The sequence below is a fragment of the Lethenteron reissneri genome, chromosome 28 (assembly GCF_015708825.2).
Source record: "Lethenteron reissneri isolate LAM-NWPU_2019-01 chromosome 28, ASM1570882v1, whole genome shotgun sequence".
NCBI lineage: Eukaryota > Metazoa > Chordata > Hyperoartia > Petromyzontiformes > Petromyzontidae > Lethenteron > Lethenteron reissneri.
The window spans coordinates 11,834,514-11,855,229 of record NC_083806.1 but is presented as its reverse complement, the minus strand read 5'-3'; the positions used below and the strand labels follow the sequence as shown (position 1 = coordinate 11,855,229).

The following is a 20,716-nucleotide window of genomic DNA, read 5'->3' as shown; positions in this document are numbered from 1 at the left end:
TCACGGGGGACGGGGGGAGGGTTACTTCACCATGCTGGTGAGTTAAATCAGAGAGCATCGGCGTGCCAGTCTAGTACAGAACAATGTTTTTTCCTTCTCCCCAGCAGTGCCCACCACGTGGTACCAACACCGCCGATAGCACCAAGCTCAGACGCATTTCTCGAGGAACCATTTCACTCTCTCGAGTGCCGTTCCTCCGGACGAAGCGTCTCGTTCAATTCAACGCAAGCGGCAGGGGAGCGGGCGGCTCGCCATCGGAGGTGGCGAGTTCAATTCCCGGTCGGCGGTTGACTCAACCCATCACAACTCTCTGCCGGGGGGGGGAACGTGGATTTATCACCACTGTGTCGGAGCACTGAATGTTGAGGCGGGAAATCGATTCTTGACTTTTGAGTCAAGCGCCCTCACGTCAGAGTGCTCCGCTCCCAGCTGGGGTCAACTCAGCTCACCATTACTACCATAATTATCCCTCGACAGATCATGGTAAGTCAAGTGATCCTCTAAACGGCAATACTGGCTCCAGACATGGGAATGGAGAATTTCCACCCCGCCCCTCCCACTCAGTGGCTGCAGGGCGGACACCGTAGATGAGTGCAGGCCGCACCACCGGCTGCGAGCACGGAGGACAACGTTTCATCTCTTTTCCCACTGCACAAGTCGAGCCGCGCTGGGGCCGTGCCGAGGCCAGCCTGGCCCAGCCCGGCCTAGCCCGGCCCAGCCCAGCCCGGCCCGGCCCAGCCCGGCCCAGCCCGGCAGGCAAGACGCGGCAACATTACTGCAAGAGCCGAGAGAGTCGTGCCGCTTAAAACATTCGCACACAATCAACGAGTCCTTGGCCCTGCCTGACTCCCCACCCCCCCGGCGAGCCAGACTGGGTTTGGTTCCGCCACGCCGAGGCAAAAGAAAAAGAGGCGGTGGGAAAAAAAATCAACGGCTCCTTGCGAGCCCCCGCAGCTGGGGCCGAGACGTAGGGGCGCAAAGGTGCGGCAATTAAAACAAGCGCGACGAAAAAAACTCGCAAAAAAACGCAAGAACGGCCGACATCCAACTGGGCGCTTTGACGCTTTAATCTCGGCGCGTCGACTCCCAGGAGTGGACGGCCACTCGGCAGCCAGCCAACGCTACGGCCACCAGTTCGGCAATCCATGCGCTGCGAGTCGCGAGTGTCACCGCAGCGACTCCGCCACGACCCTGCTGCCCAAACAGTATCGGCACGGCACGTTGTTGTTGTCGTCGTTGTTGTTGTTGTGGCAGGACTGCCCAGCAAACGTCACGGGCACACGAGTAGATTATCTGGTCAAGAGCATTCGAATCAGACCGGCGAAAGTCTCCCCGTGTCTTCCAAGCTCCTGCGCACATCACAAGACAGAGATCCTCCATATAGCGTCGACAGACTTTTTGGAGCAAGTGCTGTTAGCGAGTAGGCCGGCATGTCACGGCACACGAGGGGGTGGGTGGCCAGCACCCACACCCAGCTGCCTTTGGCTCCCCAGTGGCGATGTTTACACACCGCACCAGGTAATCATCTGAGACCGAGTTGACCTAAGGGAGGCCCAGGACCGGTTCAGATAATCCATCATTGGTGTTGGCCGTGAACGGGAATCGAACTCGGGTCGCCGGGTTCATAGTGCAGCGCGCTAACCGCTTCGCCAGCTCTGCCCACACAAAGAACAACACGGACACAGACACACAATCAGACACACAGCGTTACAGGTCTCAAACGTGCTTTATTGTTTGTTGCCGGGCACTGTTGAGCACGATGTCGGACGTTCCGCTCCACGTGCTGGGAGCTTCTTTCTTCTCCCTTCTTCCTGAAGCTCCCAACTACTGGGCTCAAGTAGACCCGTTAAGGTACAGAATTGAAAACAAAGAGCTCTTGCCAAGCAGACCGGCAAAAGCGAGGACATTCACTTAAACTAACGGTGATTTATATTTGTGCACCGTTTTCAACTTCTCTTCGTGCACTGCAGTTGCTTTTGCCCCGGTTGCCGTTCGCTTCACTGTCGTGCTCGTTGTTATCGCTCCTCCCTCTTGTTTGGCGACCCCCCCACCTCCCGCTCACCCTTTGCCAACGAGACTCGAACGGCCGTCCACTGGAGTTGTCATCCGAGTCAAACCAATTCAAGTTTCAAACCCCTCACCATTTCAGCTGCAGGTACTTGGTGTGCTGTTCCATCAACGCCATCTCCGCTTCAACATCCGAGTCGTTGGAATCGTCCGTGGAATCCAGATCCTGCGGACGGCGGACGCGAGATCACCACAATCAGGCCAACATCGCTCCAACATCGTGCCAACATTTCGTCAGCGTGACGTCACCATCGAAGTTTTTGATACGAGGGCTGGTCGGCTGTGCGCGAGTTCGTCTGCTCTTGGCAGGGTTCACGTTGCGAAAGAGTCCTCGGTTCACAAATACCGATCGGCGTCCCGAACCGCCAGCACACCTTGGACCACAGGGGCCTCGGAGAAACCGTTCGCCCGTTAAACCCAGCGACTCTTAACACCGCGACGCAGGGAAAACTTTTATCTGCTGTCCGTTACGTGGGCGACTTTTACAAAAAAATTCAACGCTGGCAAGGATCTTGGAAAATGTTGCATCGAAGAAGATAAATAACGAAGTGCAGGCACACAGCATAAAGCGCTCAGGGTGCATTCTGGGTAAACAGAGCGCTGTACCAAACAGCGCTCTAGGAGGTGACTACAACACGGTTTCAATGGAGATGCGTTACCAACAGCGCTATAGGAAACAGCGCTATAGGAGGTGACTACAACACGGTTTCAATGGAGATGCGTTACCAACAGCGCTATAGGAAACAGCGCTATAGGAGGTGACTACAACATGGTTTCAATGGAGATGCGTTACCAACAGCACTATAGGAAACAACGCTATAGGAGGTGACTACAACAAGGTTTCAATGGAGATGCGTTACCAACAGCGCTATAGGAAACAACGCTATAGGAGGTGACTACAACAAGGTTTCAATGGAGATGCGTTACCAACAGCGCTATAGGAAACAGCGCTATAGGAGGTCACTATAACATGGTTCCAGTGGAGATGCGTGACCTACAGCTCGAATTTTTTTTTACCGATGAGAAGACGTCTTCAGAAGACGGAAGCTTGTGTTGCCTCCAAAACACCGTGATTTAATTTATTTGTTTTCTTTTTTAACCTACGTGACTTTACCGAAAAAACCAAAGAATAGAATTCATTGTTTGTCGAGTTTCTGAGTGTGACTGCGCCAGGATTGGGCAAGGACACGGTAGCATCACTCTGTACTTCGACTCGTCACCCTTACAACAATTACAAATGCTTAAGAACGCACAATTTCAAAAAATAAAACATACAATTCAGAAGAATTAACAAAATCGGATCTTTTGGGGGGAAGTGCGGGGGGGGGGGGGGGTAGCGTAAAACGAAAGACGAGAAATCGCGCCTCTCAACGCTCATTTGGGAGACTCGCGTGCGTGTGTGTGCGTTGAACTTCTTTCGCACCGTACGTAGCCAGCCGTGCTAACGGGAGGTGCGGACTCCGGAGAGCGAGAAGAGGGGGGGGGGGGAGCGGCGATGTCTTTCGGTGACAACCTGGGGCGGCGTGGCGCCGCTCGCTTACCGCGGGGTGCGCCGCCTGCGCCGCCGCCGCCGCCTCCAGGTACAGCTCGGCGGTGACGGCCGCCTGCAACAGGTGGCAGTAGGACAGCCACTGGCGCGGTCCCAGCCGCCAGAGGAGCGAGCATACGCTGCACGCGCACACACAAAGACAAAGATCCCCCGTATAGCCTTAACAGACTGTTAGGCAAGTGCTATGAAGCACCTATGAAGGCCGGCACGGCAGACGAGGGGGTGGGTGGCCAGCACCACGCCCGACCGCCTTTGTCTCCCCAGTGGCGATGTTTACACACCGCACCAGGTACTCATTTGAGGCTGAGTAAACCTAGGGGAAGCCCAGGACGGGTTCAGATAATCGTCACCGGTGTTGGCCGTGACCAAGAATCGAACTCGGATCGCCGGGTTAGTAGCGCAGCGCGCTAACCGCTGCACTACCGCTCCACTATACACCGGCACACACGCACACAAACAGTGCAAGACCCCAGTCTAAATGTTCGTCTAAACGAACTACACGAAGCAGCGCAATGCAAGATCCGAGGTCTCCTCGAACCGACCCCCGCGGCCACCGCGCCTGGCACGCACGGGCACACACAAGGGCATGCACGGGCACACACAAGGGCACGCACGGGCACACACAAGGGCACGCACGGGCACACACAAGGGCACGCACGGGCACGCGCACTACTCACTCGACGACGGTGTAGAGCGCCACGGCGGACGTGTCGGGCGCCACCCCGGCCACGCCGCGCGACGCCATCTCCTCGAAGAGACCGGGGCACGAGCTCCGTGGCAGCGCCAGCACCGCCGTCTGTGGCTGCGGGCAAGCGGTGAACGACAACGGGACAACGTTGGCGCACGCAGACGCAGCGCGCCGTGGAGCAGACATTGCACGGGGACGGCGGTCACCGCATCTTCATCATCTTCATCGCCGCCGCCTGCCGCTTTCAAGATGCGCCGCCTCTGCGGCCGTCTGGAACGCCTCTGCCGCTTAAGCTATTAAAGAAGCCACTGTCGTTGTACTTTTATGTAATAATCTATATTGACTAGATTTTCTGTGGTTGGCTTGTTGTCCTTCCCCCCGCACCGCTCATCAGCATGGTTGTCTACGTACGGTGCCCGGAAGAAGTTCAGCAGACTTCACGTGACACTATACACTCCACTTTTATACACTACGCTATAACATACACTACACCACGATACTACATTGACAACTAATTTATTTAGAACTGCTTCTCTGTGTTTAGTTGGTTGTCTTTTCCCCCATACCTCCCCGATTAGCCACGGTTGGCTACGTACGGTGCGAAATAAGTTCAACGTGCACACACGTACGTACAAGGCGGGCGACGGGCGCGGCGGCATCGGCGTCGCCGGTGCCGTCAACTCAAGCGGCCGCCCTTTTTACCGATTTGCAGTCCCCGAGTTGCGCGATGGGGAACGTGCGCTCCGGGAAGAGCACGGAGGAGATTTCCGACTCCACGCAGAAGCTCTGAGACTTCCAGAAGACGACATGGACGTGGCACGAGCCTCCTAGCTCCACCCTAGCGCGCAGCAGACGCACGTGCGTACAGAATCAGAATATGTATTCACACTGGAGGAATCCGATGAGCTATGAAGCTCTTTTTCACGGTTTAACATGTAGGCCTTTCGCGACTAATAGTACCCACAGAGGTTTTAATTTGGGATCGCGTAAATATAAATGTGTCGTTAAACCCGCCACCAAAACGTGCCAATTAATGCCGAGTTCAGCACAACGGTGTGTTGGAGAGTAAACTCACGACAACATTTACCGTGGCGTTTCCCCGGTAATAACAACAACAAGCAGCATCATCAGGCGACGGCCAGATTTGCGGATAAATCCTTCTCCTGTTTCGGTCTTTTTCACAGATGTCCAGTGGGGGCGGGTCAGAACGTTAAAACAACAACACAAACACACCATAGGAGTGCACAGTAGAGGAAAGGTAAAGAAATCACTTTAAAAAAATAAACATAAAACTGAACTATGTTTTATTTTACCACGTAAGGCCCACTGAGCTATGCAGCTCTTTTTCAGAAGTGGCCACAAATGACAGTTCAACGAAGTGGCTGATCACGTGGTCATTTATAGCAATAGCCAAACACTCTGAACGCGTGTTGATGCCGATTCTAAATGAGGGACCCGGAGAAAAATCCACGCGACCAGAGGCAGAGAAAGAGTCGCAAACTCAAAATATACAACAGCAGCAGGCATCCGAGTTGGGATTGAACCCACGACCTCCTGTACACCAAGCGAGGTAGTCAACATCTCGGCACCATCGATGGCGTGGCGTGCCGACCGCTGCTCCACCGCCCTCTGCTGCTGGCAACGGAGCGCGATCCCGCGCGCTGCGCAGCACACGCGCGCGCGGAGGGACACTCACCTTTTGACCTTGAACGGCGCGCTGGGCGGTGCGTCCGCGTGGGTCGCGGGGCCACCGCCGCCGTCGGTCCTGGCTAGCGGCGAGCCGTCAAGCACGCAAGGCGGCGGTGGCGGCGGCGGTGCAGCAGCGGGTGGACCTGTGGACTCCTCAGCGACGGGGAGCCACGCGGCTTTGGACTCGTCAGACGAGCCTGGCGGCAGGGCTGTCGCCGCCGCCGTCGATGACGACGACACAGACGGCGCTGTTGGTGGTGGCACGCGGGCGCCATCGTATGAAGCAACCGCGAGCGAGCCGACAGGCTCCTCCGTGCAGGGCCGGAGCACGGCCTGGTCGTCGTCCCGGCCTGGCGGGCGAGCCACCGGCGGCGGGCCGGACGACCGCCTGCTGCACAGGCCGGGGCCCTTGCAGGCGATGAACGCTGCCAACCGGGCGCGCGTCTCTGTGAATCCTGGCGCTGCAGGCGCTCCCCGCCCACTCGGGCCGGAGCTCCCACCGCCATCACCGCCACCGCCTCCACCGCAGGGGGTGGACGCGGGCGCGCTTGCGTGGGGCGATGCGAAACGTAGCGCAGAGATGGAATTCTTGAAACCGGGAGCCGAGGCCGAGAGTCGGTAGTTTTGTTCCGAAGGGGAAACCGGAGACCGGGGGGGATTGGTGGCGGCGATGGCGGTGGTGGGCGGCGGCGGCGAAATCTCTGAGTGGCCGAACGGCGGCACGGCCACGGTGCCGTGCCCGCCAACGGGGGTCGGCACAGAGTCCACAAAGGTGGGTTCACCGTCGTGGGCGTGGGCAGCGGGGACCGCTGTGCCGGACGTACCGGCGCCAGGCGGCAGCGGGGCCGCCGGTCGGTCTAACGAGACTGGCTCGCAAATCAGGCTGTCGTACCAACGGTTCCAGAGAACCGGGTCCGATGCCGCACCCGCAATGGGAGCACGTGGTGTTGGCGTCGGAGGCGGCGGTGGCGGTGGCAATGGTGGTGATGTTGGTGGCGGCGGAAACAGTGGTCGTGAGCCCACCCAGTTGGGGACGGTTTCCTCTGGGCCCGCGTGATCGCTGGCCTCTTGCAAATATCTCCAGTGGGGGTGACCATCGCTCAGGCCCTGCGGGGAGAGAGACGAGAGAGAGAATCGGCGTTGAAATTCATTGTGTGCGGCCTACGCAGGCTGCTGGGAACAGCGGTTCCAGAACACCTATTGAGGCCCGAATGGTGCAGGATGGGATGATGGCCAGCACCACGAGATGTCCAGCAGGGTCACGGGGTCAGAACGTTACAACAGCAAACAGAACAACAACAACACGGCAGGCGAAACCACCCGGGACCGGTTCAGATGATCATCACCGGCGTTGCTTGCGAGCGCGGGAATCGAACTCGGGTCACCGAGCTCGTAGCGCAGCGTGCCGACCGCTGCACCACCGCTCCCCACAATCAAACACAAAGATTCCTCCCCCCCACCCTCTACGGCCTTGCATCACAGGAATATTCATTTATACCGCATGAGGAATCCAATGAGCCATGAAGCTCTTTTGCACCGATGCGCAGTGAACGACGGGCTTGTTGGGGCGAGAGCTGTCGGCGAGAACTTCCTCAGAAGAAGACCGGCACACGGCACGCGGCACACGGCACGCGGCACGCGGCACGCGGCACGCGGCACGCGGCACGCGGCACGCGGCACACGGCACACGGCACGCGGCACGCGGCCGAGGGTGGGGTGGGTTTGGAGGTGGTGGGGGTGGCGTGGTTCGGGCATCACCACCCCAGGTGGAGTTTCTCTCTGGTCACACCACGCACGTGAAGCCCGGCCCACGCGCCCGCTGCCCCCACCCCCCCCACCGCCCCCCTCACCTGGTAGCAGTCGTGGTCGGGGTGCACGGCGAGCGCCAGGCCCAGGCTCACGAAGAGGTCGTTGAAGTGGAGGTCCTCGCTCTGCGTCGTGTCGCAGAGGCAGAGCGAGAGCACGTCGTTCCGCGCGGAGCATACGATCGCCATGAGCACGCGGTCGCGGCACAGCTGCAGGAAGAGGCGCCGCGAGGTGGTGCACCAGGAGCCCTGTGGGGGGGGGGGGGTGGGGACACGAGGGGGAACGTGCGTATGTACGTACGTACGTGTGTACGTGTGTATGTACGTAGAACTTCTTTCGCTCCGTACGTGGGCGACCATGTTAATGGCAGGTACGAGGGGACGTGCAGCGGATGCAAGGTTGATGAGGGGACACGAGGGAACGTATGAATCCATTGTCCTCCTGCCAGCAGGGGAGCCTTCTACACGTGACGGCCGCAAGCTGCACCTAGCCCGGCGCAAGCTTTGGCCGCCCTAGCTGCCGTTGGAGCGTGCGTGCGAACCGAGGCGTGTGTGCGTGCGTGTGTATGGTCATGTGTGTGCGTGTGTGTGCGTGTATGCGTGTGGTCATGTGTGTGTGCGTGCGTGTGTGTGTGCGTGTGTGGACCCACGGCGCCCCGCGCGACGCCGCGGCCACACGCACCTCTGCTGGCGCGACGCAGGCGAGTCGAGCCGGCACCGCCTGCGCTGGCAGCGAGAAGAAGGCGCACCTACACACCGCACAACGACGACGACTCTACAACCACTCTACAACCACTCTACAACCACAATACAACCACAATACAACCACTCTACAACCACTCTACAACCACTCTACAACCACTCTACAACCACTCTACAACCACTCTACAACCACTCTACAACCACTCTACAACCACTCTACAACCACTCTACAACCACAATACAACCACAATACAACCACTCTACAACCACTCTACAACCACTCTACAACCACTCTACAACCACAATACAACCACAATACAACCACAATACAACCACTCTACAACCACTCTACAACCACTCTACAACCACTCTACAACCACTCTACAACCACTCTACAACCACTCTACAACCACTCTACAACCACTCTACAACCACTCTACAACCACTCTACAACCACTCTACAACCACAATACAACCACAATACAACCACAATACAACCACAATACAACCACAATACAACCACTCTACAACCACTCTACAACCACACTACAACCACTCTACAACCACTCTGCAACCACTCTACAACCACAATACAACCACACTACAACCACTCTACAACCACTCTGCAACCACTCTACAACCACTCTACAACCACTCTACAACCACAATACAACCACACTACAACCACTCTGCAACCACTCTACAACCACAATACAACCACACGACAGCCACTCTACAACCACACAGCCACAACCACCAAACTACAACAACCACTACAACCACACTACATGGAATTTGTGGGGGGGTGGCGTGAATTGGGGATGGCGTGGAGTGGGGGGGTGGAGTGGGGGGGGCGTGGAGTGGGGGGGTGGAGTGGGGGGGTGGAGTGGGGGGGTGGAGTGGGGGGGTGGAGTGGGGGTGGCGTGGAGTGAGGGGGGGGTGTAGAGTGGGGGGGTGGAGTGGGGGGGTGGAGTGGGGGGGTGGAGTGGGGGGGGCGTAGAGTGGGGCGGGGGCGTAGAATGGGGGGGGTGGAGTGGGGGGGTGGAGTGGGGGGGCGTGGAGTGGGGGGGGCGTGGTGGTGGGGGGGGGTGGCGTGGAGTGGGGGGGCGTGGAGTGGGGGGGGCGTGGTGGTGGGGGGGGGGGCGTGGTGGTGGTGGGGGGAGGGTCGTGGTGGGAGGGGGGGTGGCGTGGAGTGGGGGGCGTGGTGGTAGGGGGGGGCGTGGTGGTGGGGGGGGGGTGGCGTGGAGTGGGGGGGCGTGGAGTGGGGGGGGCGTGGTGGTGGGGGGGGGGGCGTGGTGGTGGTGGGGGGAGGGTCGTGGTGGGGGGGGGGGTGGCGTGGAGTGGGGGGGCGTAAAGTGGGGGGCGTGGCGGTGGTGGGGGGGGGGGGTCGTGCTGGGCGCTCTGCGTGAGTCTCCCACGGCAGCAGGCGGAGGTGGTGGAGCTGCACGGTGCCCGTCTGGCCGTAGTCCACGTAGTAAACGGGCACCGCGCCGTTGGGGCCCGGCGGGCCCAGCAGCACGGCGCGGTCCCACTCGTCGTCGTTGAGGGCGGCGCACGCCTGCCCCTCCAGCGCCATGGCGGCCGGCAGCGCGTACAGAGCGCCGGCGTCGGGGCTCGCGTACAGATGCCTGCGCGGGGGCGGGAGGGTGACGGGCGAGCAGGAGAGCGGGGAGAGTGAGTGGTGAGCGTGAGTGGTAGGAGTGGTGAGCGTGAGTGGTAGGAGTGGTGAGCGTGAGTGGTAGGAGTGGTGAGCGTGAGTGGTAGGAGTGGTGAGCGTGAGTGGTAGGAGTGGTGAGCGTGAGTGGTAGGAGTGGTGAGCGTGAGTGGTAGGAGTGGTGAGCGTGAGTGGTAGGAGTGGTGAGCGTGAGTGGTAGGAGTGGTGAGCGTGAGTGGTAGGAGTGGTGAGCGTGAGTGGTAGGAGTGGTGAGCGTGAGTGGTAGGAGTGGTGAGCGTGAGTGGTAGGAGTGGTGAGCGTGAGTGGTAGGAGTGGTGAGCGTGAGTGGTAGGAGTGGTGAGCGTGAGTGGTAGGAGTGGTGAGCGTGAGTGGTAGGAGTGGTGAGCGTGAGTGGTAGGAGTGGTGAGCGTGAGTGGTAGGAGTGGTGAGCGTGAGTGGTAGGAGTGGTGAGCGTGAGTGGTAGGAGTGGTGAGCGTGAGTGGTAGGAGTGGTGAGCGTGAGTGGTAGGAGTGGTGAGCGTGAGTGGTAGGAGTGGTGAGCGTGAGTGGTAGGAGTGGTGAGCGTGAGTGGTAGGAGTGGTGAGCGTGAGTGGTAGGAGTGGTGAGCGTGAGTGGTAGGAGTGGTGAGCGTGAGTGGTAGGAGTGGTGAGCGTGAGTGGTAGGAGTGGTGAGCGTGAGTGGTAGGAGTGGTGAGCGTGAGTGGTAGGAGTGGTGAGCGTGAGTGGTAGGAGTGGTGAGCGTGAGTGGTAGGAGTGGTGAGCGTGAGTGGTAGGAGTGGTGAGCGTGAGTGGTAGGAGTGGTGAGCGTGAGTGGTAGGAGTGGTGAGCGTGAGTGGTAGGAGTGGTGAGCGTGAGTGGTAGGAGTGGTGAGCGTGAGTGGTAGGAGTGAGAATTGGCGGTGAACGGGAACCCACAATCTGCACTACTGGCATTCTTCACAGGGCGCTGACGAAGGCTTGGCTTAACCCCATGGTTAATAAAGCACGGAGAAGCTGTGCTTCATGGTCACAGGCTCACCCCTCGTTTTTGGGCGCATTGTAGTACCCACTACAACCGCTACAACTCCTGTGCCCCTCGCCCTCCCACCTACCCCTCCAGCCCCCCACCTACCCCCCCACCCCGCCCCCGACCTATCCCCCCCCCCCCCCGACTCACTTCATGTCCAACACCAGGTCCTCCAGGGCCTCGCTCGTGTCCAGGCCGTAAATCTGCACGAAGAACTGCCCTGGCGAGTCCATGTAGGAGACGTAGAGTGGACGCATCGAGTACTCGCGCGCCAGCACCGCGTGCCGACGGAACCGCAGGCCCGGCCCCACCCAGGCCCCCGGCCACGCGGGACACGGTGCAGCCGGAGACCGTGGAGCAGAAGAAAGTGCAGCAGTAGATAGTGGAGCAGTAGATAGTGGAGCGGACAACCGGGCAGCAGAAGAAAGTGCAGCAGTAAATAGTGGAGCAGAATACTGTGCAGCAGTCGACAGTGCAGCGGGAGACTTTGCAGCAGTAGACGGTGCAACAGTAGACGGTGCAGCGTGCGTGGCGACACAGCCATTGCTCGCTCGCAAGGGTTGAGCACAAGGGGCTCGTCCATCGGCGGTGTCGGCGCGCTCCTGTAAGGGAGGAGGAGGGGGGGGGGGTGCTGCTCGTGTACCAGGCCTCACCCACAAGCCATCGTCGCCGTCGCAACGACGGTCGGTTGCGAGAGCCTCCGTGCCGAGCCGGGCGACGCGCGATCCGAAGCCGCGACAAATCACTCGACCGCAGCGGGAGGGGGGCCGCTGGCACGACTTTCATCGCGATTATCGATGATCATGATCTACGCTTTCTAACCAGCAAAGCCTCACGGAGTCTCAAGACCCTTTTTCAGGTAGGCCCTGCGCACAGTTCTCCCAGTGGGTTTGGACGACGATCGCCGCCGAGTGTGAGATTCCCAACGAGCCATCTTTTGGGGGACAATTTTTAAACTCGAAGTGACTTGGAGCGCCACTCGATGGCGCCGACTCTTGCGAGTGACGTCACGGGACCTTGAACGCGTCCCACTGCGCCACGGTGGCTAGGAGATGTTAACTACATCGCCTGGTATACAGGAGGTCGTCGTGGGGGTTCAATCCTGACCCTGACAGGTGCTGTACATTTGGAGTTTGTGTTTCTCTCTCTCTCTCTCCCCATGATCGCGTAGATTTTTGCCTCCGGGTCCTCCGGTTTTCCCCTCCAAATTTACAATCAACATCACCACGCGGTTAGAATCAACATCACCACGTGGTTAGAATCAACATCACCACGCGTTCAGAGTGTTTGGCTGCTACTATGAATCTCCACGTGATGAGCCGCCACTTTGTTGAGATATGATTTGTAATAGTCAGGTCGCTTCTGAGAAAGAGCTACATAGCTCAGTGGGGCCGTATGTCATGATGATGACGTATGGGCCTGTACGTACGTAAGTCATCAAAAACATCAAAGCTTTTTAAACAGGTCCTTACATTTATATATATGACTAAAAACACATTTTGTGCGTGCGATTGTGAACAGTTTTGTTTCCCAACCTCTTTGCAGGCGGGCAGCTGGGATGGATTTTGAAAACAGCTCGACGACCTGTGGATGTCCTTGGTGACGTGGGGCACCTGTCGACTTGCCTCAATGGCAGCAGAGTCCTCTAATCGCACGCACGCACGCACACACACACACACGCACGCACGCACACGGAGGAACAGCGCCATGCATAGCGAGCGTGGGTCTCGTGAGCACGCGCCGTGTGCCAGGCGCCGACGCACCGCACCGGGCCTGTCGTCCAAACCCGCTGCTACATTTGAGGCCCTCGACCAGATTCGGTAGATCAAAGGGCAACTGGCCGAAGATGGGGCCGGAGGCAGCATCATGCTTCCCCCACGCTGCGGCGGCAATGGGGGTCGAATGACTATACTTGACCTTCAGCTTGGCGTGCGCTCACGAACACCCTTGCAAAAGAACGAGACGTTCCATCTCGACGGACCGTCCGGGGCCAAAATAGTTTAGAAGTGAAGCTCCGGCACGATTGGCCACCGCGGGCGTTGGTGCTCACCCCTCTTCCGTTTACAGCCCCGAGCCGGCGATGGAAATTCCACATTCCTACGGCGGGAGCGAGTTTCACTCTCCCCGCAAGGTGGCGCTCGTTCTGCGGCCCGTGGACGGTGAAGCGCCGTTAACTCAAATGGTAAACGTTGGGGGTTTGCTCTCCAACACACCAGATGTGCCGAGTAGCCACCAATCGGCACGTTTTCTTCACGAGACAAACCTTAACAATTGTGTACGTTGAGATTATTTCGCACCGTTCGTAGCCAACCGTGCTAAATCAGAGGTGCGGGGCTAATCTGAGGTGCGGGTGGAGGTAGGTTCACAAATGACGCGATCGGACCCCAAAAAAAAACGTTGTTACGAATAATATTGGCAGGCGAAAGCCTACGAGTTAAATAAATGTGTGTGTGTGTGTTCATCTCATCGGAGTGGGCGGCGTTGGGCCCAAGAGGTGCCGCGCAGGCTGCGGCGTGGACACCGTGCAGGAGGAAGTTTACCAGCGGAGCCACCCCGCGAGAAGGGGAGGGGGGGGTGCGTGGAACGGGGGACTCACTCTTGGGGTGGCGGGGATCTTGCGCGATCCTGACGACGAAGTCCCCGTTGGGGGCGGGCGCGAGGTCGAACGCCGCTCCCAGCGTGGACACGAGCGCGCAGACGCTCGTGAACCCCAGGCGAACCATGGGCAGCTCGGAGCCATAGGCAGCCTGCACGCGCGCACATGATATCGGAAGCGTGTACGCATTGAAATTCTTTCGCACGGTACGTAGCCAACCGTGCTAAATCGGACGGTGCGTACAGGTACCTGTGCCGACAGACAGGATCGGCTATGGAGATTTTTTTCTCACAGATGTCCAATGCACATATAAAGGACAGAGACAAAGATCCACCGTATAGCCTTAACATACTTTTGGGGCAAGTGTTGCTCGTGAAAACCTATTAAGGTCGGCAAGGCACACGATGTGCGTGGGTGGCCAGCAACACGCCCGGCCGCCTTTGTCTCCCCAGTGACGAATGTTTACACACCGCACCAGGTACTCGTTTGAGGCTGAGCCGACCTAGGGGGAGGCCCAGGACCGGTTCAGATAATCGCCACTAATATTGCCCATGAGCGGGAATCCAACTTGGGTGGCCGGGTTCGTAGCACAGCATGCTAACCGCTACACTACCGCTCCCCACACGCACACACACACGCACAACTACGCACGCTCGCACAACACAATTACCTTGAACTTGGAAGGCAGCTGAGAGGCAAGGATTCCGTCCCGACTCTCGGACACGACCTGTCAACGCGGGCACAGCGTCACCAAGGGTGGGGGGGGGGGGTCGCGCGTCTCACCTGGCCGGAGGAACACCTCCCCGCGCCGTGTCACGTCACCGGGGGTTGTTGTTTGATCATACTTCACCGCGCGGGTACGTGCCGCGGGTTCGACGCGATTGTCGTCCATGTGCCGCTCCGCAGCCCAACCGGGCTACGCTGGCCTCGCAGGCAAGGGCGGTGTTGTTACTTACAATTATTGACAACTTTGTACTCGACCCGTAAGTGTGCACTATGTTGAAATGTTTTCACACCGTACCGTGCGATTTGTTCCTAGCTTTAGCTGGCTGCGGCAAAATCATGAACCCTGTCATCGTAATTGAAACCCAAAGATGTTCCATTTAACACGTCGGCTTTCGCGACCAATATCATCCATAATGCAGGTGTTTTTGGGTTAGATCGCGGAAATTTAAAAAATGTTCCGCTGGCCGCACATTGTGGGGGGGAGTGGCGGGCGGTGGTGGTGGTGTGGTGGTGGGGGGGGTGGTGGCGGGGGGTGGCAGAGAGGGTGGTGGTGGTGGTGGGGGGGTGGTGACGGGGGGTGGTGGCGGTGGGTGGGTGGTGGTGGGGGGTGATGGCGGCAGGGGGGGGGGGGGGGGGGGTCGCATATTGCTGAGGGGCACTCACTTTGTAAATCCGCGCCCTCAACCTCGGCTCCACGGCGCCCAGCGACGATCTGCTCTCCGGAGTCGCTCTCACCTGGGCGATCGAGCGGGCACACACACGCAGCAGCAAGTACGCTCGTGCGCACGTTGGAAGACAAAGGCGGCCGTGCGTGGTGCTTACCGCACCGGCCCCTTGTGCGCCGGCCATCGCAGGTGCTGCTCGTTAACTCTCTGAGCAGCAGCCTGTGTGGGCTACACACACACACGTGCAGCGCACACGCAGCGCACACACAGCGCACACGCAGCGCACACAGCGCACACACCTGCCCGGAATCTTCTTGTTGATGTGGCGACGGCGTGGGCTGGGTGGGCCGCGTGGGCTGGGTGGGCTGGGTGGGCTGCCCTCTCCGCTTGGGAGCGCCCCGGCTCTGCGATGGGCACACGTCGAGCGTCAAGAGCGTCGCCGACGACGCCGCGCGCCCGACTCGCGTGCGCAGCGGCGGCGGCTTCGCCAGCGGCCGAGGAAGGGCAACGCGCCGACGACGACGCGAGCGGTCGTCGGCTGCACCGCGGGAGCGAGAGGTGCCCTGACACTTGGCATTGCCCTGGTACTGTTCCCGTTTGTCGTTGTTCTCTGGTCTAACATTGGTGCAGAGACAAGGCCATAATGAAGGCGGTGTGTCTGGTGTAGGCCAATCAATTTCAAAGACAATACGTACATTATTGTCAGAGCATGTTAGTTTTGCCACAAGTACGTGTGGTTGATGCAGACTTGGTGTTTGAACATCTTAAAACAACTCCTATTTTATTTCCAGAAAGAGTAAACACCTATTCTTATACCGGAGGAACCCGGAGGAAAATCCACGCTGCGACCACCACGGGGAGAGAGAGAACACGCGGACTCCAGATATACAACGGCAGGCGTCGCCAGGGTCCGGAGATCGAACCCATGGAGACTCTTGCGCTCCAGGCGAGGGAGGCCACATCTCCAGTACATTCCGTGCGCCGCAGTCCAACTGGACATGCTGATCACGGCCACCCATGTCGGGGTGGGGGGGAGGAGGGGGGGGGAGGAGGAGTTGGGGTGAAGGGGGGGGGCACCGACCACCTTACATGGGTGGAGGAACGAATGAGCCAAGCTCACGGCAACGGCGGAACTACCAGTGGTAGTTCCTAGTAGCCACAGAAGAGTGACGAGGAGGCGGCTGACCGCCGGTGAGTGACCGGAGCGAACCGATGAGGCGCTGCACGTGGGAACCCCACGGCGTTGGCTGCGGTTTTTGTTTTCGGTGGCCTGGGCTCTGTCTGCTGCGAGGCGGTGACGGTCACGAGGCCCCCGCCCGCCACACGTCTTACCGTGACGTTCGACACAACCGATGCTCCTTTAGATGCAACTAATGACCGTCACCTGGGGGCGAAACGCTCAGCGCTCATTCAGACCCAGATACGATGAGTAGCAGAGCAGGGCCGGAAACCGATTGGACGAGGCTCCCGAGCGGACCAACTAACCGCCGAGGGACTCTCCACACCTCGCACGTGGACTTGCTGGCCACGCACCCCAGGGAATGCAACGGTGACGTCTCGTCGCCACCTCACGGCGGGCGCACGATGACGACAGCACGCGGACGGCCGCTTTACTCCCAAATCTACCCAACGCGGCGACGAGATGGGAGCCGGGTGGCGGGGCACCACGGACGGCGAGGCAGGATTCCACCTTTGGCCGAGCGAGTGCACCCGTACGGAGGTCGTGACCCCGGCCATCGAGACGCACCGCGTCGACCGCGCTGCGCAGCACGACCCGCCCCGTGGGCAGGGTCTCCATGGCGACGATGTCCGCGGTGTAGGCCAGCATGGCCTCCAGGGAGTCGTAGCCGAGGCTGCGCCAGTTGAGGAAGATTCCCGTGCGGCGCATGAACGCGTCGGGCAGATCGGCAACGGCGAGGCCGGACGGGTGGGCGTGGAGCACGGAGCCCAGCATCACGCGCAGCCACGACGGCAGAGGCTTCGCGCGGGCACACACGCACAATGACAAAGATCCCCCGTATAGTCTTAAAGACTGTTGGGCCAAGTGCTGTTAGCGAGCGAATATGAAGCCTGCCACGGCACACAAGGGGGTGGGGTGGCCAGCACCACGCCCGGCCACCTTCGTCTCCACAGTGGTGTTTACACATCGCACACTGGGTACTCATTTGAGGCCGAGTCGACATAGGGGAGGCCCAGGACCGGTTCAGATAATCGTAACTGGTGTTGGCCGTGAACATGAATCGAACTCGGGTCGCCGGGTTCATAGCACGTCGCGCTAACCGCACGCGCACATGCATGTACAAACACGTGTAAACACAAGCTGGGTTCAATGACGAGATCGCCCAACGCCAGTGTCTACGAGAGAAGAGCCGTTCATTGTTTGCTGCCTCTTTCACCCTTTCGCAGCCAGGCGTGCATTGCAGGAGCTGGTAGTAAAGTGACATGACACGCAGTGCATTGTGCATTGTGGGAGCCGGTACTAAAGGGACATCAAGAGACGCAGTGCATTTTGGGAGCTGGTACTAAATTTACATTATGAAACGCAGTGCATTGTGGGAGCTGGATCTAAAGCGACATCATGACACGCACTGCATTGTGGGAGCCAGTACTGCAGAGATATCAAGACGCGCAGTGCATTGTGGGAGCTGGTATTAAAGTGACATTATGAAACGCAGTACATTGTGGGAGCTGGTGCTGCCGCAACTTCAAGACATGAAGTGCACTGTGGGAGCCGGGAATAAAGTGACATAAATACATGCAGTGTATTGTGGGGGCCGGTACCACAGCAAAATCGTTATAAGCAATGCATTGTGGGAGATGGCACTAAAGCGATATCAAGACACGCCTTGCATTGTGGGGTGCCAATGGCAAGCGCACGCGACGAGCTCACCGCAGGGACGCAGCGCACACGTTCGGCTGGCCGCGACCTCCCCCTCTTCCTCCTTTTGTGGCTGGAAATCAATCGTGACATCCCATTGGTGACATCAACAGAGATGGCTGCAAAAGAGAACGCAAAGTCAACCCGCGAGCATCGTCACCGCAGGGAGCTTATCCACAAGCGCTGACAGAGACGAGCAGCGCTGGGAACATTCTCCGAGAGACACACGGACAGGGAGACAAAGAGATGGGAGAGACGGTAGAGACAGGGATATGGAGAGACAGGGAGAGACACGGAGAGACAAGGAGACGAAGAGATGGGAGAGACGGTAGAGACAGGGATATGGAGAGACGGGGAGAGACAGGGAGAGACAAGGAGACGAAGAGATGGGAGAGACGGTAGAGACAGGGATATGGAGAGACAGGGAGAGACACGGAGAGACAAGGAGACGAAGAGATGGGAGAGACGGTAGAGACAGGGATATGGAGAGACGGGGAGAGACAGGGAGAGACGTAGTACCGCATCTGTTGGACCAAAAAGTAAACCACTACAGTCTGCACTCCTTCAACAAAGCAGCATTCAGGAGAAGCAGATCGAGAGGAGGCCACGTGGCTCAAAGGTCAGAGCACTCGGCTGGCACGGACGTACCGTGCAGCACCAGCCCCCGCGTGGGGTGTATCTCCACGCGCGCCACGTCGGGCATCGACTGCAGGAGGCCCAGCGTGGAGGACTGTCCCAGCTTGGCGTAGGGCAGCGCGGAGCCGGTGAACGTGCGGTAGTCAAGCTGCAGCCTCTCCGGGGTGAGGCCGTCCTTCTCCGAGAGCAGCAGCGAGCGCAGCAGGCGCTTCACACTCACCAGCAGCTCCTCGCGCTTCTCCGCCATCGTGCCGGGCCTGACCAGGAGGGGCAGGAAGAGACTGAGGGGAGATAAAGAGAGTGGGGGGTGGGGGGCAGACAGATGAAGAGGGGGGGGCAGGGAGAGATAGGGAAAGAAGAGACGGGGAGAGATGCAGAGATAGGGAGAGATAGGCAAAGTTGGAAAGACAGGGCAATGAAGAGAGGAAATAGGGAGCTGAATAGAGGGGGTCACAGGGATAGACGATGAGATGGGCAGGAAGAGACGGGGACAAAAGGAGATACAGGAAAAAATGGTGAAATAAGGAGAGATAGGGTGAAGAAAAGAGGAAACAGGGAGACAAAGACGGGGAGAGATAGAGGAGATAGCAATAGGGAGAGATGGAGAGACAGGGAGACGGAGAAAAATACAGGTAGATGGAGAGGAAGACACGGAGAGATGGAGCTATAGAGTGTTGAACAGACAGACAGCGAGGTAGATGAAGAGGCAGGGAAATAAAGAGTTGGAGCATGTAGATGGAGAGAGACAGATGGATCGGGAGAGTTGAGAGACAGGGAGATGTAACCAGGTGGATGGAGAGAGAGAGAGACAGGGAGAGACAGAGACACAGAGCGATGGCGAGACTAAGAGACCAGGAAAAGTGAGGAGAACAGAGCTTGAAAGAGGAGACAGGCAGGCGGCGGAGGGGACCAGGGAGAGATAGCGATCCAGGGAGAGGGAGAAGACAGACGGTAGAAATGGACAGATGAACCTTATGGCGGGACCCCGGGGTCCCGAATAAACGAAAGTCAAAATCGTAATTAATTTATTTATGGCGACTCCATCCCACACCGCGCACATCAACGCCGCGACCCACCAGAAATCAATCCTCTCGTTCTTCACCAAGCACCGTCGTTGCCAAAATTGCCGTAGCCGTAAACAAAACTTTTAAATTTCGATTTAAAGCTTTCGTGACTGCAGGGATTCATCTTCTTGGTTCTTTCGGTAAAGTCACGTAGAAGGGAAATAATAAAAATAAAACATCATAAAATACAATTCTCACGACGTTTCGGCCACAACGCAAGCAGCCGTCCTCAGGTGAAGAAAAGGTCTGTCGGAAAGACAGCGTCCCTTTCAGACGCTGTCTTTCCGACAAAACTTTTAAACTTTGATGAGCGCATCGTGTAGAGCTCGTCGAGAGGAATAGATTGCCGTATCGTTCGCCTCCAACAGACGTTAAAAGACGTCGCAACGCAGTTTATGCGAGAGCCGGGGGCTTATGGGACCCCGGGGTCCCACCATGAGGTTCAGATGTAGGTAGACGCAGAAAAAGGGTCTGGTGTGCGGCTGTTGTGTTGATGTTTCTGCTGCCTTGCCCAAGCTTGGTGAATCTGACCTCTATGAATACATGTATTTATATTGAGTCACTTTGCTTACCATTTTTTCTAATTTCCACTGCTATCGTGTTGCTGTTGTATAGTTTGGTTGTTGTAACTCGCTGACGCCCATGCCCACACTGGACGTCTGTGATAAAGAGCTTTATAGCTCATCGGATTCCTCCCGGTCTAAATATTCAGATTTTGTTAGAGAATGTGGTGGGTGGCATGTCTCACTCAACGCGTGGCAGGCTTAGTCGTCACTGGCATGCCTCGATTGTGGTGCATTCGATTGTTTTTCTGGTACATACTTCCACATGATAAGCCACTTTGTCGAGCTATCATTTGTGGCCAGGTCACCTCTGAAAAATAAGTTTAGTACATCGGTGGCCTTGAACTGGTAAGATACAACTAGTTTATTAGTACATTTTTAAAAAGTGAGTTGTTAACCTTTCCTATACT

At 58.2% G+C, this 20,716-nt stretch overlaps 1 protein-coding gene across 1 annotated transcript; it reads right to left on the bottom strand.

Moving 5' to 3' along the window:
* Positions 1–1,312: 1,312 nt before the first annotated feature.
* Positions 1,313–18,926, bottom strand: LOC133348728 (proline-rich protein 36-like). The gene is made up of 18 exons (XM_061561664.1): positions 18,692–18,926; positions 18,056–18,162; positions 16,913–17,143; positions 15,465–15,569; positions 15,164–15,235; positions 14,445–14,501; positions 13,775–13,925; positions 12,714–12,823; positions 11,329–11,780; positions 9,919–10,128; positions 8,481–8,547; positions 7,844–8,047; positions 6,001–7,100; positions 5,007–5,142; positions 4,294–4,418; positions 3,609–3,735; positions 2,142–2,233; positions 1,313–1,349 (listed from the first exon to the last, which is right to left on the bottom strand). Exons 1-18 carry the CDS (start codon positions 18,924–18,926, stop codon positions 1,313–1,315), a joined length of 3,618 nt encoding a protein of 1,205 aa, XP_061417648.1.
* Positions 18,927–20,716: the final 1,790 nt, after the last annotated feature.

What these genes read in the sequence shown, in the direction of transcription:
- LOC133348728 (XM_061561664.1), bottom strand. Translation starts at nt 18,926, where the DNA reads ATGGCGGAGAAGCGCGAGGAGCTGCTGGTGAGTGTGAAGCGCCTGCTG. An exon ending in AGCTGCCCGCCTGCAAAGAG is followed by an intron (nt 11,781 to 12,713) that starts GTTGGGAAACAA and finishes CCTCCCTTACAG; the next exon opens with GAGCGCGCCGACACCGCCGA. An exon ending in GCGCTCTACACCGTCGTCGA is followed by an intron (nt 3,736 to 4,293) that starts GTGAGTAGTGCG and finishes GTGCGCGTGCAG; the next exon opens with CGTATGCTCGCTCCTCTGGC.